Consider the following 24,897-nt stretch of genomic DNA (forward strand, 5'->3'; position numbering starts at 1 on the left):
CATAGAAAAAAAAAATGCACACTCAAATATAAAGATTTATAGTCATATAGTTCTGCTTAAATGTAGTGTAGGCTGACTTCAAAATGTAAAATGCTGACCTTAGATCCAACTGTGGCTCTGTTGCAGTAGAGCTTGGCATTGGTTTTGATGTTGTTTGGGTCGATGGTCAGAGCTTCAGAGTAGAGGTCATAAGCTTCCTCATATCTGCCTTCTTTAAATGCTTTGTTACCTTCCTCTTTCTTAGCCTTCAGGGCTTTAGCATTCTATAAATCAGAAGCAATCAGATGTTGCTGAAATGGCAGCAGTCAAATGCAAAACAATTAAATCTGAATACTGCAAAAAAAAAAAAATATACATTCAAAACAGGATAAGTGCAATTTATTGTGTAAGGCAAACAATAAAGTCTGTAGAATCCAAAACACTTACTCTGCAGGCCAGACGGGCCTTCTCGTGGTCGGGTGCCATCCGTAGTGCTTGAATGAAGAACTGGACAGCCTTATCAATACAGTCTTCATAGTACAGACATAATCCCCGCACATACAGGGCATCGCCGTTTGTTGAGTCCATCCGCAAAATGTCACTGAGGGTGCCAAGAGCAAGATGAGGAAAATATGTAAGTGGTTGAATAATATGCAGTTATTTCTCAACAGTAAATGCTGATAATGAATAAATATATTGAAATATGTGCACTCTAAAATATTGGGTTCCAATATAATTGGCTTTGCTAATCATCAGAATGCCAGTTATAAATATTAAAAGGTATGGTTCGTCCACAAATGAAAATGGTCACCATTTACTCACCCGCATGTTGTTCAACACCTCTTTTTTTTTTTTTATTGTTTGAATTTGTCTTTTGTGAAACACAAAAGTGAAATGTTAGGTAGAATGAAAGCCTCAGTCACTATTCACTTCTATGAATCTTTTTTCCATTCAAGAAAAATTAATGGTGAATTAAGCAGTCATTATGCCCAAAATATCCTTTGAACATGAGATTGTTCAGTAAATGATGACCGAATTAAAATTTTTGGCTGAGCTATCCCTTTAACATGGGTAATGATTTTGTTTTCACACCTTTGATTGAAGGTAGCAAAAAATAAAAATACAGAATCCATTCATACATGAGTGATAATCATTCATCTTTAGCGGTGTGGGAAATATAAGCAATTCCCATTATACTGTAGTGCTGTTACCTTGCAACAGACTGGGCCTCTGGGTAGCGCCCTAGCAGTGCCAGACATTCTGCCTTCAGCACCTTGAACCGGTGACAAGCAGACGCAGGCTCTAGGGCCCGATCCATACAGAACAGCACCTACAGAGCATATACAGCATCTACATTAGACATCAGCTGTTGCTAGTGTGCGCATTCGAGTATTAGGAACACACTCACCATTCTAAAGTCTCGCTTCTCAAAGCTGATCTCAGCCATGCGCTCGTACTCCAGGATAGATTCTGCAGTCTTCAGCTGCAAGAGACACAGGAGGTAAGTCTGAGAAACAAAACTACATCTGCACCCTAACCTGCATCTGAAACGGGAGTGAAGAATGACATCTGCCATGCAGGGTTGCCAGCCTTTTGACCAATGAATTTCCATGACTTCTCCATGACTTTTCCAGTTGTCTGTGATTGACATAAGAATTTTCAAAATAATTTTATAGATATTACACTAACAAAGTGCAACTTGTAGCAGGGAAAATGTTCTAGAACTGAGCAAGCCTAGAAGGACATATTAACTACAGACATTTATAACTTTAAAGATTTTAGAAATCTGCATGCCTTTTCCAGGCCTTAGAATCTCAATTTTTGTTTAACACAGAGATCCCAACCTTTTTGTCCAATGAATTTCCATGACTTTCAGTCATTGGTTATCACTGGATAAGATTGATTTTTTTTAAATAATTTTTAGATTCAGACTTATCCGCTAATCAATTATTTAGAACCATGTTATTCTGAGCAGTTTGATTGATTCATTAAAAAATCAACTTGAGTTTATCCCAGACAACAATTTGGCTTGCCAGCAAGTTTTACTCGACACAAGGGCATGATCTCACAGATTAAATATTTAAGAGCAGAGCCAACTACAAAAATGTTTATTCACTATAAAAACATTTTAATTCTTTTTTTCATGACTTAAGATTTTGTGAACCTTTTGCAGGCCTGGAAAACACAAATCTAAAAACTCCATGATATTTAATTTTTTTTCTATGGCTATTGTCATGGCAAAATACAGAATATGTAATAAATACATTTTAATATGGTCTGACATTTCTTTTTTTAAACATTAAGGGTGCTTTCACACTTGGTTCAATTGCTTGGCCCGAAACGGAATTCGTTTCCTCCCCCTGCCTCTGCTGGTCTCGGTTCACAGCATATTATTTGGGTCTGAACTGTGGTCTGATTACATCACGCAAGTACACTTGGCAGATGTTTACCAGTGGAACTAGGAAACAACTCAAGACGTCAGCTTCGCTGTGTTATTAATGTATTTAATCTCTTTGGATTTACCACAGAAACTTTACACGCACAAAACAAAATTTGTGTCTGTCTGCCACGGATGCATTGAATGTGCAGTGATGTGATGAATGTCGTTTTTCAGCCACAAGCTCGTGGATGCATTGCAAAAGATGTAAAGAATGTAAGCTGCTTTATGAAGACAAGCAGGTATGAGAAATGCATTATACCGTAATTATTGTGTTCAGCAGCCAGCAATGACATTGATTATATGTCATCACAAGCAGTCCAATTCAGTGATTGACAACTGCGTTCATATCAAAAGTGAACCGTACTGGTGTTCACATGAATCGTACCCCATGCCACCTTTTCAAGCGGACTCTGGTGCGGTTCGCGGGTGCGAACAGGAGTTCGGAAAATGTTCACAATCGTATCATCCAAACTGAACTGAACTTTGACGTCAAACGAACCATTGTGCACACAAAAGAACTAGTGTGAAAGCACTCCAAGGTGTCCAAATTACAATTCTAAAATTACCTAATATTTCCAGGATTTCAATGACCGTGGGAACCCCTGGCCATGTGTTCAGAGGCAACCATTCATGACTGCAATGATATATATTTGTCTAGGCTATTTATAGTTACTCTACCTCCTGTTGGGCCTGGCTGTTGTCAGGTTCAAGATCTAGAATCTTCTGGAAGCAGCGGCTGGCAGCCATTGCATTGCCAAGCAACAGGTGGCACTTACCCTCACGCATGTGACCCTGTTGAACAAAACAATGAGTGAGTGAGTGAGTGACACACACACACACACACACACACGACGAGATGAGACACTCCTCAAAAAAAAAAGTGCTGACTAAGACTTATATGACTTCATTCCTAACATTGATATTAAACAAATACAGCTCTACAAAGAGCAAGTCAAAGCTGGCTCCAGTCATGGGTACAACAATAGAAGAATCAATGCTATAACCACGGGGTGGCCAGCTTTACACAAAAGTAACTGTGGGATGAGACATATTTCACAATGCATTAGGTGTAGTAATGTTCGCCACTCCCTGCATAGAGACTTCCATTTCAACAGACCTTGATTACATGATTTGGCATGCGAGATCTCAGACTTTTAGGTAACATGAAATAGCTTTCTCATTTAAATTCGGTATTTCCGAGTGACACAGGATATTCAACCAGGGAAACTGCACATGTGAATGGTGCACAATACGTCCAGGAAAAACCATCAATGATAGTACGATTTGATTTCCCATTGAGAAAATAAGTCTGACTCAAACTTCCGTAATTGTCAGTGCATGTACGCTAACCACTAAGATACAGCTCTGACTCCAGACACTTTTTGAGAGAAAGGGCATCCTAAACATTTGCTCAAATCTTAATGGCTTTGAAGACCACCGACATCTCACCTTCATGAAGGTGTCGTCTAGTCGCACAGCTTGCTGAGAGTCCTCCAATGCATCTCTGTACCGGCTCAGCATCATCAGCGTGGCTGCACGGTTGCCATAGTAACTGGCATTTTTTGGGCACAGGTCTTTTAAAAGGGAAACAAACAGAAAATGTAGACAGAAGAAAGGCAAAGGTAGACAGAGATAAAGAGACATAGACAGATAGCAAGGCTGTGGAAAAAAATGGCATAAACAATATAGACAGCCTAGTTTTGGTTCAGAATTTTAGCGGTTCTTACCGATGGCCTTGGTGTAAAAGTTGAATGCTTCAGCATAGTCCTTATTGATGTAATAGGCATTTCCCTGCTCTTTAAATCCTTCAGCTTCCCTAAACATTCAAAACACACACACAAAAAAATATAATACACCTCCAGATTCAGAAGATCAGAGCAATTGTTAGAAAACTTCAGAACAAGGAAAAAAAAAAAAAAAATAGCGAAAGATAACCAGAAATCAAAGTAATTGCAGATCCTTTGCTGAATCCAAATTTCAGTGATTAAGAATTGATCTAGCAATATCAAACAAGCAAGAGTGATCTTGTAATTAATCCAGTCATTCAGAATTAACTATTAGGAGTGGGTCAAAATAATTTTCCGATGCATCGCAACCTTCTTTTAAACAATCTCTATGTCGGTCTCAAGCAGGATAATTTTCTTCATTCGCAAAACACTCCACCACAAAGAGGAAATCACCTGATTAGCAACCAAATTTTGTGCAATGCGACTAAAATGTATATTGGCAACTAGCTGATAAATGTTTACGTTACACTTACCAGTGATTGTGTAGTGTAAAGGTGAAGCATTCAGCAGCAAGATCCTGCTGAGAGTAAAAGTTGTTCTGTGTACAAAGACGAGATCCACACGAACCTATTCTCATTGAATAATATCCCTTTTAATACTCTGTTCTCTACAGGCAGTGGTTTATTAAAAACAAAAAAAGAAACATTTAATTCTAATCATGCGTAGGACCGATGAGATGAGGAAGCTGTCTCTCATTAAAACGCGCACACTCAGACGCTCTTTACAGAAATGCCTACTTTCTTAGAGACAGTAACGTTTTTTTAACACGTGTTCAACAAATAACTAACATTTACCCATATGAAATCGATACTGAATCAAAAGCTTATGAATCACAATCGAATCGGAAAATCTGTATCAACACCCAGCCCTATTAACTATTAACCACATAATTTTACATGTTTGGGATACAATTACATATTAATGCTTGTTGTTTTGGTATTTAATGCCAGCATCAAGGGCTATATCATGGCAAATTCAAATTATAATAATAATAATAAAAAAAAAATATTCCAAAAGATTCTTTAACTGTATTTGTTAAATATTCTAAACTTTTTCCAGGTGACCCTGTACTCAACAAATCCTTCAAAATATTTTCAAAAAATGTTGCTTAATTTAAAAGCAGAACTGTCCTAAAGATTCCCAATATTACAAATGATGATATTTTGGTGGTTCCTCAACCTTAAAAACCCATTTGTCAGTCTAGTATGACCTATGCTTGTGTGTGCCACTTACTCATGTCTAGATATAAAAACAATGAATGATACTTTTTTTACACAGGATTAATTTTAAATAATTTGTTTGTCACATTCTTTCCATTCCGCTTGCCATTTGTTTAATATGCAAGAGTTCAACAAGGGCTTGAGGTCTTAAGGTAGAATCTGACACCTTCATATTTTTGTTGTTTGGGCCTTTTGAGCAGCAATATCTACTTGTTCATTCACGCTATGATCCAGAACCCAACGGAATGCTATGCTATAACTTTGCTTCAGTAAAAGGTCTACTTTAAATTATGAACAGTAATAGGGATATCAGTCTTTAACGATTCAAGTGCTTGGAGGCAAGATTCAGTAAAAGTTCTGTTCTTGTGCATTTTCAATATGTTCCAGGGCTAAAAGCATGCAAATATCCTGGAACACAGATGCCATATCGCTGATGACCAATCACTGCTGCTGCAGATACATAATTGTCCACTTTAGACTCCGTGCATGTATTAATGCTTAAATCAAATTAAATGTCAGTGTGTTAATTAAACAACAAAAGGCTGAGATTGAATTAAATATACATCTTGAATGTGCTGCACACTTCAAAGGGAATGTGTGAAGCCGACCACTCATACACAATGCTAACACCTCATCATAAGCATCACGTGCGCCATGTGTTTAATAGATTACAGACAGCAAAGCGCGCATTAAGCTTGAAGTGCGCAGCACATGCAGACTAGCCTACATTTATTATTAAATTGCAGCCTTTAGTAGTTTAAGAAGCACATTTAAGCCATTTAGTGAACTGTTTATCTGGATGTGTGAAGCAGTCATTAAAAACATACACTCAAATGGCTTTAGTCGGCTTTCCACCAAAATAAATTGACGTGTGAAACTTAAGGAACTGCAAAAGATATATACTACTAATTGTATCGTAAAATTTAGTATCCAAAGTAATAAATCATAATGAATTAATAATTACATTATGTTTAGCAATATCCCAAAAGAATGCTGCTATACTGAATAAAGGTTATCAATGTGATGCTCTGGGGAAGGGGAGGGCTAGTAGTGAGTTAAATGTTGATTCATTGTATAAATGTTTTGTTTTTCTTTGTCTTTTTGGAAATCAATACAAATTTTTATCTTAAAAAATAATGTGATACTCTGCCGTGTAACTTTAGTATTGTGTTTTGGATTCTGCTGTGAGGATCTGTTGGAAGCACATCATTTGATAAAATTAAATGTAGTGGTATGTTGAAAAATACTTTTGTTATTCACTTGATTACAATTCTATGAATTTATTTTAATTAGAAAATTTGTATGATCAAATTTAAACTTTAAAATGCAGAATTCGGGAAAAAATGTAATTGGGAAGATTCCCACCACACAACGCACAGAAAAGAAGATTTAAAAAAACAGTGAAGTGACCCAGTGCTGTTATACTAAATATCAGCCCTCTTGTTCAATCATTAGAAAACCAGAAATAACTGTACTATAATAAAAAATAAACGTCTAATCAAAAGCTGCTCCCACACACAACCTTACGCTTTATACTATGGGACATTAGTGATGTCTTCAGAAAAATGCTGATTTAGATCAAGAAAACACTACTAAACAGCAGTAAGGTTGCAACGGTATGAGATTTCCATGGTACGATAACAGTCTCAGAAAATACAGTATCACGGTATCATACAATTATTATTATCAGTTACAATGACCCTTAAAAAGGTGTTTTTTGTTTGTTTTTGTAAATGGAATTATGTGTGAAAAAAGGCTCCCTTTTGAAAATAGAATAAGAAAGCTAACAGAATTATAACAATAAACCGAAATATAAATGTGGTGATAAAAATAAAATGTAAATATATCATGTTATATAAAAGCATATTAGTTTACATGTTAGCATAGTATGTTAAATTAACTACTAAATAAAACATAACATCAGCTGTGTGAGCTTTTAAAAGTAATATGATTATTAATAATTAACATATACTGTAGGTGCACAACAGCGAGGCCAGACTGCTCTTGTCTGTACCTTTAACGTATCGGTTACCTAACGTAACCTCGGTTCTCTCTAGATGAGGGAACGAGTATTGCGTAAGCTAGCTTACGCTACGGGAAAGATTCATCTTTTCTGAGATATTGAAGCCAAAAAATTATCCTTAATTTTTGTATCCATTGTCAACGCAGTGCGGCAGCTGCAGACCATGAGCGGGCTAGCTAGCGAGCTCATAGGTTGCTCTGTGGCAACTGCTGCAGCCTATAGACGAGCTTGGGTGAACTCGCATCCAATGAGAGGCGTCCGCGCACTCACTGCATCAAAGCCCGCCAAAATGGGCGTGACTAGAGTGCATATAAGCGTAGTTCGTAGGCCGGAACCCTGGTTTTCATTGACTGAAGCGAAAAGTCGCCGCGTGGCGCGAAGCACGGCCGGCTACGCAATACTCGCTCCCTCATCTAGGGAGAACCGAGGTTACGTTAGGTAACCGATACGTTCTCTTACGAGAGGTTCTCTCGTATATGCGTAAGCTAGCTTACGCTCACGGGAACCCATTGTCAACGCCGTCGGCCAAGCATCCACTGTATGAGCCCCAGGGAATTAAGGGGGACCCGGGGAGCCCTTATGAGTGGGGAAATAATATTTGGCCGGCAAGAATGCGGGTCATTGATTGTGTAATACATAAGCACATATTGGGAAGGGAACGACAGAGCGGCGGTGCCGGTCTTTGTGGACTGTGTCCCATCAGTGCAGCTCACCAGGGGAGCTGTAGCGTATTAAACCGCTAGTAGTTTTGCCTGCAGAGCGGGCACTTACATATTGTAAAATCTGACAAAGGTGGAGGGGGAAGTCCATCCCGCTGCCACACATATGTCGTGAATGGAAATCCCGCTGGACCATGCCCACGAGGATGCCATGCCTCTAGTGGAGTGAGCCCTAATGCCCAACGGGCATGGCAGGTCTTTTGACACGTATGCAGCAGCAATAGCATCCACTATCCATCTAGATAGTGTCTGTTTCGAGGCGGCGAGACCTTTGGTGCGCCCTCCGAACGAAACGAAAAGCTGCTCAGAGCGTCTGAAAGCGGCGGAGCGCGCAGTATACAATCTCAGTGCTCTGACCGGGCAAAGGAGATTGGCGTCGCGTCGCTATCGGTGCTAGCAGCGCCGATAGGGAAATGACCTGTGCTCTGAAAGGAGTACCGATCACCTTGAGAACATAGCCGTGTCTAGGCTTTAAAATGACCTTGGAGTCACTTGGTCCAAACTCAAGACACGCAGCGCTGACAGACAGCGCGTGAAGGTCTCCCACACGCTTGACTGATGACAGGGCAGTCAGAAAACGGTTTTGAGTGAAAGGTATTTCAAATCCACGGATTGAAGTGGTTCGAAGGGGGGCTTTCATAGTTTCGAGAACTATAGAAAGATCCCAGATAGGAACCGATGGGGGCGCGGGGTTCATCCTTCTAGCTCCCCTGAGGAAGCCGGATGACCAGCTCGCTTTTACCCCATGACTGGCCGTGCAGGGGTTCAGCGAACGCCGCAACGGCCGCCACATACACGTTGAGCGTGGATGGGGATCTGCCCTTATCCAGCAGCTCTTGTAGAAATACGAGCAGCGACTGACACCCCACATGTCCGCGGGTCCAGGTCTCTGTCGGTGCACCATTTTGAGAACACAGACCATTTTGACGCATAGAGTCTTCTTGTGGAAGGGGCTCTAGCGCGTATGATGGTGTTTATTACTCCTTCTGGCAGAGCGACGGGTAGTCGTTGATCACCCACGCCTGCAGCCCAGCTCTGGGTGGGGATGCCAGATTGTGCCGCGAGCTTGAGAGAGGAGATCTGCTCTCACTGGGATGGGCCACGGCGCTGTCAGTGACAGCTGCGTAAGCTCCGGAACCATGTCTGATTCTCCCAACGCTGGGCTATGAGGAGCACCGAGTGACGCCGCTTCCTGATCCTCTGCATTACCTGTGGCAATAGCGAGACGGGAGGGAAGGCGTAAGCGGGCGCCTGGGCCAGTCCTGGGCCAGCGCGCCCTCGCCGAGAAAAATATTGGGCAGTGAGAGTTCTCTTTGGACGCAAAGAGGTCTATCTCTGCTCTGCCGAATAGGTGCCATAACGCCTGGACTGTTTGAGCGTGCAGGGACCATTCCCCTGGGGAATATTGTCTCTGGACAGTCTGTCCGGGCCGCCGCTCAGGTGGCCTGGCACGCAGCGCCGCCCTCAGCGAGCGCAGGTGGCACTGGGACCAACTCAGTATGCGTTTCGCCAGATGGAAGAGGTTCCTGGATCTGACACCGCCCTGACGGTTTAGGTAGGATACCACAGATCTGTTGTCCGAACGGACCAGGACGCGGTGACCCTGAATGACCGGGAGAAAGCGACGCAGCGCGCACTCGACCGCTATCATTTCCAGACAATTTATGTGAAAGAGCTTTTCCTGAACTGACCATAGGCCGAAAACCGGAGAGCCCTCGCGAGACCGCGCTCCAACCCGTGTTGGACGCCGCCTGTCGAGACGACTTTTCGGCGAGATACAGCTCCCATTGTCACTCCCCGCTGATACCATTCGCCACTGTCCAGGGCTGCAGAGCTGATATACAGGTCTGAGTCACCTTGATGGGCTGGCGGCCTGTGGCCCAAGCCCGGCGAGACGCCGTGGTGTTTAGCCAATGCTGAAGCGGGCGATGTGCAGTAAACCCAGCTGAAGTACTGCTGCGGCTGAGGCCATGTAACCTAGCACTCTCTGGAATTTCTTCAGAGGCGTGAGGCTGTTCATCTGAAAAGATGCGGCTAGTCGCTGAACACGGCGCGCGCGCTATGTAGATAAGCGAGCCGCCATTGCCACGGAGTCTAGTTCTATTCCCAGAAGGAAATGGTCTGACTGGGCTGTAGTGAGCTCTTGGTCCAATTGACTGCAAGACCCAAACTGTTCAGATGGCTGAGGAGAACTGCTCTGTGAGACAGAAGCTCCATATGTGACTGAGCCATAATCAGCCAGTCGTCCAAATAGTTCAGAATTCGCAAACCCTGACTCCGCAGGGGTGCGAAGCGCCGCGATCCATGCACTTCGTGAAAGTACGGGTGCTAAGGACAGGCCGAACGGAAGGACGGTGTATTGATAAACCTGGCCGTCGGGCTAATCTCAAGAATGGCCTGTGACGGGATTTATCTGAATCTGAAAGTATGCATCTTTCAGATCGAGAGAAATAAACCAGTCCCCTGGCGCATATGCGCGAGGAGTTTCCTGATTGTAAGCATTTTGAACGGTCTTTTGCAAGCACCTTGTTCAAAACCCTGAGATCTAATATGGGTCTGAGGCCGCCGTCTTTCTTGGGAACAAGAAAATAACGGCTGTAAAGCCCCGACTCGCTCAGAGAGGGTGGCACTTTCTATGGCCCTTTTGCACAGAAGGCTTGCTATTTCTGAACGAAGCATGCACGCTGCTTCCGTGTTCACAGTGGTTTCGAGCCGCGCGCTCTGAAGCGAGGAGGGCGGCGATCGAACTGTAGCAAATAGCCCTGTTGTATTGTGCTTAACAGACACTTGGATATCCCTGGAATAGCTTCCCACGCTTTGAAGCGTAACGCTAGAGGGTGAATGGCCAATTCGCTCTGATTGCCGCACACAGAGCTGAACAAAATGTGTGAGCTGCGTTTAGTGTGTTCATGCATGATTGCTCGCAGACAGCATGAACAGGCTGTTTTGTGAGTGACTTCCGATTGGAATGAATGGGGAAAGAGTCACATCTGTTACGTGATGCTAAGCATAGTCATGGGCACGGGACTTACACACAGAGGAATGTTTGCTGGCCGTGTAACAGAGCGGGCAGAGAATGGGCGCACGACGCATTTGTGGGCGCTTCATTGACTCTGACGCCGAGCGGTTCAGTAACCGCTTTATGTGAGCGTGCTCTGGTGGGGACACGAGACATGCAGTGCTTGTGTGCAGAAGTGAACACTGGATTGTGGGCACATTTTCTACACATAGGGCTGGTCGTGTGACAGAGCGGGCAGAGAATGGGCGCGGCACGCATTTGTGGGCGCCTTCATTGACTCTGACGCTCGAGCGGTTCGTGAACCGCTTATGTGAGCGTGCTCTGATAGGGGCACGGGATGTGTTATGCTTGTGTGTAGGGGCTAACACTGGGTTGTGGGCACTTTTTCTACACATAAGACATGTTTGCTCTTTACAAGATCTATTTGGGTCGCCGTAAAACGGCGCTTGAGTGCAGGCAAGCGGGCAGTGTCACCGGCTTGTTGGCTGCCAAATTCACCACTGTAGTAGCCTGAGAGAAGGGGACTGACAGGGGCAAAGCTTTGACGGTGGTCCGCCGCGGCGGACTGAGCCGCCGCTTGTTCAACAAAGTTAGGAAGACTTCGGTTGCTCTGGTTTCAGCGTTACCTTAAATCGAGGCCCGCGGGGGGGGCGGCGGTCTGACCGCGATCGAGGGCAGCCGCCCTGTCGACGCTGAGAAGTCTGAGTTTGTTGAACTGGGCGCTGTGAAGAGGCTTGTGCAGGAGGCTGATCACGCGAGCGGCCTGCAGAGGAGCTAGCGCGACGCGGCAGGAAGAGGTTCATGGCTTGGGTGGCTTTCTGGATTTCTGAGAAGCGGTAAACAATGCCACTCACCGCGGAGCCGAAAAGACCGGTCGGAGAGAGCGGTGCGTTGAGGAACGTGGAGCGTCTGCTTCTCCCATGTCGGCTAGTGTTAGCCATAAGTGTCTCTCGGTCACAGTCAGCGAGGCCATGCACTTCCCTAGAGCTTGGGCTGCAGCTTTGGTAGCGCAAGGGCGAGGTCTGTCGCGCCAGTAGATAAGTAACAGCCTCTGGGTGCCTGCCTTTCTCATCCCACTCCGAAGAAGGTCTGCTTGTAGGATCTGTAAAACGGCCATTGAGTGCAGAGCAGATGCGGCTTGGCCGGGCGGCGGAATAGGCGCCGCCAACATAGGCGAAGTCGCTCTGCAGGCCTTAGACTGGAGCACAGGCTTGGAACGCCATCTCGCGGAGGGCGGACAAAGGTGTGCTGCTACCGAGTCCTCGACCGGGGATGGAGGAGTAGCCTCTCTCAGTGGCACCGCCCACCGACGCCAGAGAGGTGGAGACGTGGGAATGGGTCCTGGCTGAAAAAGGAGCTGCTCCACCGACTTTGCAAGCTCCGTATGTAATTCCGGCAGGAAGGGAGCGCCCGGCCGCGGGTGTAGAGCGGCGATGGCTTTGAAGAAAGCAGCCGCCGAGTCTGTTGGGTGCCTGCTCAGGGGCGGTGACCACTGAGCCCGAGGCGGTCGACGGCCTGTGTGAGGAGGCGTGTTAACTCCCCTTCGACCCGGCGCTGGTCCTGCTGGATTCCTGGGCCGAGGAGGAGGCTTGGGAGCCTGACCACTCCGCTGTCCGAGCCATGATGGAACAGCGGCCCTTATCCTCCGCCTCGTCATCCGAGATGGCAGCAGTGCGGCCGCCGACGGCAACTGCGCCGTCCCGGGGGCGGGAGGGTGAAAGCGATGTTCGAGGGAGAGGCTCCGGCGAGGCAGTCGCTTCAACCACAGTTTCTGGCAGCCTTTGTGAGCGGCGCTTCTTCCTGTGCGGCTGAAGGTAAGGCGGCGCGGCGGTTTCTGCTTTGAGCACTTCGAGTCGAGCCCGCAGGGTCGACATCGGTAGCTCCTCGCAGAAATCGCATCCGCCCTCAGTGAGGGCGAGCTCTGCGTGCCTCAGTCCCAGGCAGAGAGCGCAGATGATGTGGCAGTCTCCTGTGCTGAGAAGGGAATGACATGAGGCGCAAGTGGCGCGAGGCATCTTGAAAAAGACGCTCGTACTCTTTTGTGAATAGTTCGTGAGAACTAGCTTGCTGAATAAAAGGATACGTCGTCGGATGGCGTAGCTCGCAGGATGGCTGAAGGTGGCTGAGACGGCCGGCTTCTTCTAGCGCTGTCCACGCTTGCTTGATGCCCCTCGAACGGCGACGCGGCTTCCAGGTCAGCGATGCGAAGAGCTTCGCTGAAGAGATGAAAATCAGGGTTCCAGCCTACGAACTACGCTTATATGCACTCTAGTCACGCCCATTTTGGCGGGCTTTGATGCAGTGAGCGCGCGGACGCCTCTCATTGGATGCGAGTTCACCCAAGCTCGTCTATAGGCTGCAGCAGTTGCCACAGAGCAACCTATGAGCTCGCTAGCTAGCCCGCTCAAGGTCTGCAGCTGCCGCACTGCGTTGACAATGGATACAAAAATTAAGAATAATTTTTTGGCTTCAATATCTCAGAAAAGATGAATCTTTCCCGTAGCGTAAGCTAGCTTACGCAATACGAGAGAACCTCTCGTAAGAGAACTCAGTAGTTCTCTACAGGTTTTGCTTCAGAACAGATTTACATTGGAAATCAAGTGGCGACCTGCCATAGTAAAAACATAACCTGTATTTAATGTATCCTGGGTCGCATTTTCTTTTATGTTGCTTGATTTTGTTCATGGTTTTCAATTACATGGACATGAATCAAGTGACATTACTTTTGTTGTTGACGTCAACAACAAAAGCAATGGGAAGTTTAAAAATTGAAGAGCATATTATATATTTTTAGTTTCCTAATTTCAAACAGAACATACATATTACACAGGACGAAAGGCTCCTCATAACCACAGTTAGGTCAGTGTAGCTAGTCTTAAATAATAATAAAAACAAATTATATTATTTATGAAAAAATACATAATAGCTGAAACGCATCTTGAAACTTTAACTACAACTGCCACTGTTGATATAAAATGGAGGTCTAATAGATTCTACCTTTCGATTATTTAAGATGAAACTATAACATTGTCAAAATATTAGTTACTTTTTCTCATGTAAAATCGTGAAACAATTTTGTAAAGGTGATGATTGTAATTATTTTATTTTCAGCGCATAGCACAGTGTTGCTCTTTTCCTCAGTGCTGTTTGGCATGTCAGGGCTGCCTACTGTTCGAGACTAGACTTCCCTCGTAACACTAAACTAGAAAAGTTTCACTAGAATTTAAATTGCTCTCATCAGTTTTTGCAATATCAAGACAAGCCCGGTTGTTGCACACGCGTGCCAGAGAGAAGAGTAGGTTATATCCTGGTTCCGTTACACTCGTGCGAAAGTGCAGATGAGAAGCCTTTAGATGATTGTAAAATAATCATTAAATGTGCCTCGGCTATCACTTGGGCGGCTGCTGAAATATCTTCAATGGGAGAAACATGACATTGTTCTTTCCCTGCTGTCCGAATAGACCTGCAACCCACCAGTTGAGAAACACTGATTTAACACACACACACACACACACACGTCAGACCCCCTCACATTTTCTCTGCTGCACGTGAGGGGGTGTGTGAGGTGAGATTCTCCGTCCGGTTGCATTTTTTTCCCTCAATAAGCGTAGTAGATAAGCAAATGTACATATATGATAACAGTCAATTTTGATACTGTAGTATACTGCTGCAACACTAAACTACAATTCTACATATGCAGCTCACATTTCAAAGACCTCTGACTACAGAATGAGGACCCAAGCATCAGAACCTCGTCTACATGCGTGTAATACATTTTCCAACACACCATGAAAAAGGGAGGAAAAGTCTGTCAAGGTCAGTGAAACCATAGGTGTACGTTTATTATTTTTTTAACTGTAGGTGTCTGGTGGAAGTGTATACAGTTAACCCAGACTGCTAAACATAGAACTGATGCAACCCCGAGTGCGCAACCATTTTAAACTAATCAGAGCCAGGATGAGCAGCTCCTCCAAGAACACCTGAAGAAAAAAAAAATAAAATCTGTGGAAAGCACAGATGCATGGTCAGGTGGGATGGAGTGCTTTGTGGGAAACAATGGAGGGCAGCATATGTTCAAAGATTGCTGGAGAACAAATGTCAGATTATAAGCTTTAACTTTATTCATATATTATTATAAAAATCTTTAAAGAATAAAATCACGAGAAGGCCACATGGAAACAGTAACGCTATAGGGCACCAGAATTACATCAGCTCAAGCAACATTAGAAACAGATGGCACACAGCCATACAGAAAGTATTTGCAGAGCTGGCCAACTACAGTCTTCAGGACAATATTTTAGAAACTTCCCATCTTAAATCCAAATAAATCCTACTTAATTATTATCAAGGTTACCAAAAAAGATAAGATTCTAAAGTTAGAGACCCAAAAACTTAAATCACCTTCATGAGGACTCAAACTTGTATAGCCTAGATTTAGGCTTATAGTAAATTAGAATTAATATTGCTTTTTATACATCAAATATGCTTCTCATGTGGGACACGGATGTGCGCAGAGTGATTGAACCATGAAGTTGTGCTCTGCTTTATCCATGCATGCATGTCAAGTGCGAGCTCCAGTTACAGCACAGCGCAGAGATACCATGGTAAATCCCTCGATACCATGGTAAATGTGACCCTTTTGAATTCTACAGAATTTTCTATTTTAAAAGTACAATGGAGCAAATCAACTAATTCAATCGGCCAAACAGCCGCAATATTCCGAACAGAACTGATGAGAGAAAACACCTGCCCTGCCCCAACATCAATTACAAGACTTATCTACACGAACACCCTTGCTAAACTTTTTCACAATAAACTGTAACCGAATTTTTGAATACAACTGTGGAAGTTGTAGCCAAGAAAAAACACACTGATAGCACATACTCTCCTGTCAGAAACAAGTTGTGGGTATGCAAGTATTTTGGATTTGAAGTCTTGCTGTCTGTTGTAGAGACGACAAATTGTCCTCGTAGTGTTTCCCTCATTCCACAAGGCAATAAGAGATCATCAAACGACTGATGATCACATGTATGTGACTATTTAAAATTTGTTCTTCTGTATTCTTTTCTTCAACAACTGAAGTACCTTTGTTGAAGATGTCTCAACCACGTTACTGGATTTGCAAACCATGTTCGATTTGCATTTACAAACCACGGACCATAAGACACAAATAAGAGAGACACACAAAACCTGGTAATTGTACCAAGGCATGTCAGCATGACATCTGATGAAAGCCTACTTAAATATGACTCAGCTAGCATTGCTGAGATAGGTGATGCCTTTTATCTCTGAAAAATTCTCAGGGTTTTCTGACCACCACTATTACAAAGTCAACAGTTCTTTCTCCCCAACGCAACGCCCTTTATTTAAACGTCCAATGGAGAGTAGATGTAAGTGAGGTGTTTGCTCTTATGCCACATGTGTGGTTATGCAAAGTGTGTAATATTCTGACCTACACCATGACGTCAGGTTCACACCCTCCGGTTCATCTTGAACTTTAGCTCATATGCACCATAACTCCTGGACACGAAGTAGGCGTTTCCTATGGTATATTGTACTGATTAAGCCTAAAGTACACACATTTACAGTACTTTGGTAAAAGAAACAAAACCTATCAAATATAGCAGCCATTACTTGCACAACCAAGAAACTTGGTGAATAATCAATTTTTGTCAGGAATGAAAGCATGGCTGCGAGTTATATACTTGCGGTGTCTTCAATGGGTTGTAAAGTTCAGTTGACAAAATACTGAAGAAAAAAAAAAAAACCTTTAGAAAAACTTTTAGAAGATCAAAAACTCCAGATTCCACAAGATGTGTACATTAGACGTGATCTAAGAACTTTATACAGTCGATGTCATTAAAGAAAATGTTGATCAAAACAAAATGTATCCCTTATTAAAAGGGATTATCTTATCTTCTATTAAAAAAGAAGAAAAAAAAAAAAAAATGTATGTTTCAGTGAGGCACTTAATGCAAGGCAATGGAAGTGAATGGGAACCAATCCGTAAACATTAAAATAAAAGTTTCAAAAGTATTGCCAAAAGACATAAAAAACATGGGTGTTAGTGTGATAAAATGGCTTACTAACAGGGATGCACATATAGGCCGATACCGAAATGGACCAAAACTATAAGCAGATCCCGATAAAGATATTTTGCCACTTACCTTATTTTGTCATCAAATCACAGTTTAATTTTAAGCCTAGTGTACACTACATGACTCAGCATCCTGCAACTCACAGTCTTGTTTTTCGTTGTGCTGGTGTGTATACTTCAGGACCGTAGTGCATCAACTACACAACCACTCGTCCTTGACTGAGGCCGTGTGCACTAGTATCAAAGATGTGTTTTGGGTGATCTGATCAGAAATGTACAAGACACATCACTGTTACACCTGGTCAAATCTTTAGACCACTTGTGTTCGGATTTTGAGGAGAGCTTCTCCGATTTAATGAAGACATAAATCAATCATTACGTCTCGGTTTTACTGAATAAGCGCAAATAACTGCCGCATATTTTCTTATATATTCTTGCATTTAATAGTGCAAACATGGTGTTCAGAACAGAAAAAAAGCATCTTAAATTGAAGATACAAATTTAAATTCACATACTCACGCAGTTTATACTTGATAGCATGTCAACAAGCATGAAAGAACGGCTCTTGTCCGTTTTAGTGTATATTTGCAAGGGAAAAAAGACAAACAGCTGAAAACAATAAAGACAGCGGGTAGGGAGATATAGATTAAGTTTTATTTATTTTATAATTATTTGTGGTCTTCTGCTTACTAATAACTTGCCCTTCTCTCACTTTTTATTTCATTGGCTTTGGCTCATTTTGAAATGGAGTGTCTCATTTGTCAGAACAGTCAAAGACTGTTTTTAAAGAAAGTGTGGAGAAGTCGCAATTAATTTTTGTGGCATTCAACATTATGCCGCAAATGCCATTGATTGATCTTAAATGGTCTCGAACCCAGAATATTCCTTTGAGTATTTCACTACTCCGAGATTCTGAAGCCGTCTTTTCACCGTCTCCAACATTCGCAAGCAACTGTCATATTTCATATGTGATGAATTGTTGTTTTGTCACAATGGATTTTGTTCATTGAAGCTTACAAACGGTTAACCTCAGAATGACATTACTGTGTGATTTTGTCAAGCAGATGGATGAATTCAATAAAATTCCAAATTAATATTCACTCAGTATGTATTAAGTATAATTTATCATTAGTACCGTTTTTATATTATGACAATTAACAGCAACCCTAATTTAGCAAATATGAATCAGAAATTCATAGATTTGATTTAATATATGTAGGTGTTGTCATGATGAGGGAAGACAGACAAGAGTGCGGATCCAAACGCGGGCTTTATTGGGATAAAGGACAAAATAAACAAACACTAGAACAAAGCAAAGTCCACGATGGGAAAACAGGCAGGGAACCTTGGACGGACAACAGGGTAACCATGAACGAGTAGACAGACTGACAGGGAACACGGACAGAGGGCGTTTAAGCAGACATCGGAACTGATACACGGAAACATTATACTAACATTAACGAAAGACAACCACAGAACCAACAGACAGGGCTTAAATACACAGACAGAGAGCAAAGGAACCAATGAGCAAACAAAACCAATGACAGATTAACGAAGACAGGTGATAATAATGAACAGTGAGCGGGAAAGCCGACAGAGAGACAGTGGAGCTAAACAAGTGACAGAAGTGAACCTATGGAGTGCATAAAGTGACAGAAGCGGAAAACAGAGAACACGGGAATCGTTACATAGCCCCCCCTCAAAGGGACCGGATTCCAGACGGTCTCAACAAACTGACATACAAAAAGACAAAAATATTCCAGGCGAGGGGAGCTAGAAGAGGAGAAGAAAAAACAAACAGAACGGGACACAAGGAACACAAGGACAGATCAAGGAGGTACAAGAGACACAGAGAAGGATTCAGGAAGCACAAGGGGCAATTAGGCAGACCACAGGGAAAAAAAGGGAGATGGGACTGAACACTGGGGCAACTAGGCAGTCCATGGAGGCACAGGGGCCAGACAGGCAGACCAGGGCGGAGAAAATGGAAATGAGACAGTTCACTGGGGCAACTAGGCAGTCCATGGAGACACAAGGGGCAGACAGATAGACCCGGGAGACCGAGAGGGCAGGTAAGCAGTCTCTGGGGGTGTGTGCAGGGAACCGGGTCAGGTGGCCCGGGGGACGTCCACCGGGTAGGGACAGTTTTAGGAGGCCTGGGAGGTGGCCGTAGAGCTGGGGCCTGTTCAGGGGGCCTGGGAGGTGGCCACAGGACATGGGCAGTTCGAGGAGACCTGGGAGGCGGCCACAAGACAGGGACAGGTCCAGGGGGCCTGGGAGGTGGCCATCGGACAGGGACAGGTCCAGGGGGCCTGGGAGGCGGCCTCAGGACAGGGACAATTCCCGGGGGCCTGGGAGGCGGCCTCAGGACAGGGACAGTTCCCGGGGGCCTGGGAGGCGGCCTCAGGACAGGGACAGTTCCCGGGGGCCTGGGAGGCGGCCTCAGGACAGGGACAGTTCCCGGGGTGAAGCTGCGAGGGGCTCTGGAGACTAAGCTGAGGGAGGCTCTGACGGCTCAGGAGGCGGAGCTGAGGGAGGCTCTGAAGGCTCAGGAGGCGGAGCTGAGGGAGGCTCTTGAGGCTCAGGAGGCGGAGCCGAGGGAGGCGGAACCATGGACACCTCTGGAGGATCAGGGGGCGGAGCCGTGGGAGGCTCAGGAGGCAGAGCTGAGGAAGGCTCAGGAGGCAGAGCCGTGGGAGGCTCAGGAGGCAGAGCCGAGGAAGGTGGCGCCGTAGGAGGCTCTAGAGGCGGAGGCCTGGAAGGCTCTGGAGGTGGAGCCGAGGAGGGCTCAGGAGGTGGAGCCGAGGAAGGTGGCGCCGTAGGGGCCTTTAGGGGCGGAGCCGTAGGAGGCTCAGGAGTCCCTGGGAGCAGAGCTGTGGGAGGCTCGAGAGGTGGAGCCGCAGATTGCTCGAGAGGCGGAGCCCTAGAAAGCTCTGGTGTCTCTGGGTGCAGAGCCGTAAGAGGCTCGGGAGGCGGAGCCATAGGAGGCTCTGGAGGTGGAGCCGTAAGTTGCTCGAGAGGCGGAGCCCTAGAAAGCTCTGGAGTCACTGGGAGCAGAGCCGTAGGAGGCTCGGGAGGCGGAGCCGTAGGAGGCTCGAGAGGCGGAGCTGTAGGAGGCTCGAGAGGCGGAGCCCTAGAAAGCTCTGGTGTCTCTGGGTGCAGAGCCGTAGGAGGCTCTGGAGGCGGAGCCGTAGGAGGCTCGGGGAGAAGGGACGTGGAAGACTCGAGAGGCTTGAGAGGCGGAGCCCTGGAAGGCTCGAGAGGCTTGAGAGGCGGAGCCCTGGAAGGCTCGAGAGGCGGAGCCCTGGAAGGCTCGAGAGGCTTGAGGGGCGGAGCCCTAGAAGACTCGAGTGACTTGAGGGGCGGAGATCTGGGAGGCTCGAGAGGCGGAGCTCTGGAAAGCTCGAGAGGCGGAGCTCTGGAAAGCTCGGGAGGCGGAGCTCTGGAAAGCTCGAGGCGTTGGCGCTTGGACAGTCGAGGCTACAGGCGCTGGCTCAGGGTCGGTCGAGGCTACAGGCGCGGGCTCAGGGACGGTCGAGGCTACAGGCGCGGGCTCAGGGACGTCTGAGGTTATCGGCACTGGCTCACTGACGTCTGAGGCTACAGGCATGGGCTGGTTGACCGTGGTTCGCTGGACGCTGGGGGCCAAGCCACGGGGGGTTCTGGGGACGGAGCTGCGGTAGACGGAGGCTGGAGAGCAGAGACCCTTCCTTTTCTCCTCTTCCTCCGGGCGGATGAGGCTGACAACGCTGGAACGCTGTTCGTGGTTGGCGTGGCCTCAGGCTCGCTGGCCGTGGCTGGAGTGGGCACAGGCTCGCTGGCCGTGGCTGGCGTGGGCACAGGCTTGCTGGCCGTGGCTGGCGTGGGCACAGGCTCGCTCACCGTGACAGGCGTGGGCTCGCTCACAGTGACAGGCGTGGGCACTGGCTCGCAGGCCGGGGCAGGCGTGGGCACTGGCTCGCAGGCCGGGGCAGGCGTGGGCACCGGCTCGCAGACCGGGGCAGGCGTGGGGAGCCCAGAGGCGGGAGCCGGGATCGAGAGAGGAGGTTCCCCGGCAGCGAATTCCTCCACGACGAGACTCACGTATTCCTGCCAGGTGTAGTCTCCAATCTCCAGCAAAACACAACACCGGTGTGTAGGTATCCCAATCCTGTAGACGGTCTTCAGGAGGTTGTCATCCCAACCGGTGTAGCCGGCCATGCAGGAGAAAAAAAATGGGAGAACTCACGGATGTTTAGCTCCATATGCGTCAGTCCCACGAAGAAAGCCGCTGGATCCATTGTGGTTCGTTCGTTCTGTCATGATGAGGGAAGAGTGCGGATCCAAACGCGGGCTTTATTGGGATAAAGGACAAAATAAACAAACACTAGAACAAAGCAAAGTCCACGATGGGAAAACAGGCAGGAGCGCGAGAACAGCAGGGGAACCTTGGACGGACAACAGGGTAACCATGAACGAGTAGACAGACTGACAGGGAACACGGACAGAGGGCGTTTAAGCAGACATCGGAACTGATACACAGAAACATTATACTAACATTAACGAACGACAACCACAGAACCAACAGACAGGGCTTAAATACACAGACAGAGAGCAAAGGAACCAATGAGCAAACAAAACCAATGACAGATTAACGAAGACAGGTGATAATAATGAACAGTGAGCGGGAAAGCCGACAGAGACAGTGGAGCTAAACAAGTGACAGAAGTGAACCTATGGAGTGCAGAAAGTGACAGAAGCGAAAAACAGAGAACACGGGGATCGTTACAGGTGTTGTGAGTGCAAACAATAGTGCTTATAGTTTTGCATGAATGCATCACTTCTGTTCAAACGGTCACATATGGTCTAGTTGCAAGAGTTGAAATATTGTAACGCAGCCGAGGCTCAAATTGGATACGAAAATGGCTGTCTCATTTTGGAAGGATGTGTCCTCCGGAAGTTGCGTTTGTCGGCCGCATACATCATCAAGGTTGTCTCGTTTAAGAAAAGAGTAGGACACTTCGAATGAAGTCTTCAAATGTGACCTTCTTTCAAGGGAATACGGAGGATGCGTGAGGTGTATTCTTTGTGGGTACTCATAACCCACTTGCTTCAATAGAAATGTCAAAAAAAAATACAAATAAATAAAAAAAAACAATTTGCCCGTAAATATGACATTCAAATGAAAGTAATATTAATTGCCAAGTTGAAGTAACTCCGTAGATGGCTGCAGAGTATAATTATATTAATATATAATTAAAATAAAGTATTAGACTAAAAGTACATCTGTAAAATCTATTTTCTTTTCTCTTTACATCATTATAACTCTCCTAAAATGTACCTCATGCATTCCCTTCCAAAGGAACTTTGTTCCCTTCTCACTCAAAGCGCTCCCTCTTGTTAAAGAGTGGTGTGCTGTCATAGCAACCATGATACGTTACGTTTCCATTTGTCCTACAAAGGCAGTCTCGTTTAAACGAGGCTAGTTTAATGGAGGACACTCGGTATACTGCAGCCTTCAAATGACGTGCCTTACCTAGCATGCAGCCTTCCAAACGAGACGCATGTCGCACCCGGAGACAGTCGGAAACTCACGCAGCCCCTGTGAGACTCTCCATTGGAAATGAATGACTTCTGGTCTGTCATCTGTAGGATGCAGTGAAAAGGCGGCTGTAGGCCCACGTCAGACTTCCTAATGCATTCAGTAGGGATGGGCAGATCGATACTAAAGTATCAATACTTCCGATACTGATGTGGTATCAAGAAAATCGATCCTCACATAAAAATATTGATTCAGAATAGGGCTGCACGATTTGGACAAAAATTCATATTGCGATTATTTGGAAAAATATTGCGATTTGAACTGCGATTATTATGGTAATGTTTTCCACATGTTCAACTGCAAAATGGCTGCTGGGGTTTTCACACTTGAGCCCTCTTAAAAAGACGCAGTCAACTTGAATATTATATCAAATCAGGATTTTAACATCCGATACAATCTCCAAATTTTCTTTTCATCTCATCAATCGATGCTGATCATTTAACTTTTTATCAGCAGCTCTGTCAAAACTGGTTCTATGTAAGCTTTCTGCTCAATGTCACTGTTAGCAGAATTTCCCTGTTGGTAAAAACATAGTTGTTGCCTAGTTTATGCAGTCAAAAATAATGTTGGTTGACTGAATAATGCAAACACAAAATATAATTTTTTAAATATAAATGTTACTCTTTATTCAAGGCCTTAAAAACTAGTTGGCATATACAAATTATTCTTAACTGTATATAAGATAGTCCTAAAGAATGAGGCTTAATGTCAAACTGAAGTTGAACAGATTATTAATTAAATTAAAAATGAAAATTTTGGTTAGTTGGTCACCATTTCATTAAATTATTTGTATTCATTATTTTATTATATTTAATTTAGTAATGCATTATAGAATAGTAAATACATATTAAATATGTATTTATTATACATGTACGTTCCTTTTTCATTTTGGTGGATGTTGGTAATATTAGTTCCGCTTTCATTTGTTTCCACGGGGAGCATAATCTCGTGAGGTAAACAAATGACTGGAGGAAGATAAGTTTCTGGACTCTGCACTTGTTACTGTTAATGCTGTTTGCTCAGCAAGCATTTAATAAAGATGTTTGAATTATTCCCCATCTTGTATTCTGCGTTATTATTATGATACCTGTGCCTTGCGGAGACTGAGATGCTGCTACCGCAGATAATAATAAAAAGCGCTTCATGCAGGAAGCGCCAGTTTAGTGTAAATAAAGCATTTGGAGCTCATAAGCAAAGGGAACCGAACTCGGAACACTTCTGTTACTCTAAGCATGAGAGGGAGTTGTGGAGCACAGAATTGCTCTGAAAACACCAACAATTCTCTGACTTAAAATAAGCTTTGAAGAGTGTAGAATATTTATGCATTTAATTAATCCTTCCAGTTTAATAATCGCACAGGGTCATATCGAGGTTTCGATTTTATTTCGATTAATTGTGCAGCCCTAATTCTGAAGATTTTTTTAAACTAGTGATATTATTTAGATAAAATGAATATTAATGCATCTGATAAGCTTTGAAGTGGAAAAACACGTGACACGCAGAAATGCTAAAATACACCAGCAGACAGCGCTTACACTTTCAGTAAGAAAGTAATAATTTAAGTTACTAATTTTATCCCAAAAAAATCGTATAAATTAAATATTTGTAAAAAACTTATTTGAGGTATCAGCGATACTGGCCTAAAAGTACTTGGTATCGGATCGAAAAGTGGTATCGGGTTCAGTTCGGTAACGGACCGCTGCTTCAACGTGAATTAACACATGACGTCATGCGTCTGCAAGCCCAAAGAAACTTCATACAAACAGAAACTTCCAGAACTGCATGGCTCATTTCTAGTTAGATAATACAACAACAAAAAAAGTAATGTGGGTTCACATTTATCAACTGACACGAAATGTCAAATAAAAGGTTACGCTTATTGTTGCAATAGATTGTAGCCTACTTGATCATGCAACGAAAGTGCTGTAACATGCTCTATAATAATAAATTACATACAATATAAGACATGCGTTTTTTAAGCCTGTGAGCGTCACACAAAATCCCCGACAAGTTTTAGCGCTGGTGGACCCAA

General features: G+C 44.6%; 1 protein-coding gene across 1 annotated transcript in view; it reads right to left on the minus strand.

The window, feature by feature from the left end:
* Nucleotides 1–24,897, minus strand: part of LOC127652346 (dnaJ homolog subfamily C member 7-like) — a 34,055-nt gene that overhangs the window by 6,949 nt on the left and 2,209 nt on the right. Inside the window, exons 3-9 of the mRNA XM_052138459.1 lie at nucleotides 4,147–4,235; nucleotides 3,869–3,993; nucleotides 3,098–3,211; nucleotides 1,388–1,462; nucleotides 1,191–1,309; nucleotides 427–580; nucleotides 99–263 (exon numbers count right to left, since the gene is read on the minus strand). Of these exons, the coding sequence (XP_051994419.1) occupies nucleotides 99–263; nucleotides 427–580; nucleotides 1,191–1,309; nucleotides 1,388–1,462; nucleotides 3,098–3,211; nucleotides 3,869–3,993; nucleotides 4,147–4,235 (841 nt within the window). The remainder of the gene's footprint in view (nucleotides 1–98; nucleotides 264–426; nucleotides 581–1,190; nucleotides 1,310–1,387; nucleotides 1,463–3,097; nucleotides 3,212–3,868; nucleotides 3,994–4,146; nucleotides 4,236–24,897) is intronic.

Source organism: Xyrauchen texanus, chromosome 12 (genome assembly GCF_025860055.1).
Source record: "Xyrauchen texanus isolate HMW12.3.18 chromosome 12, RBS_HiC_50CHRs, whole genome shotgun sequence".
In the NCBI taxonomy this organism is placed as follows: Eukaryota; Metazoa; Chordata; class Actinopteri; order Cypriniformes; family Catostomidae; genus Xyrauchen; species Xyrauchen texanus.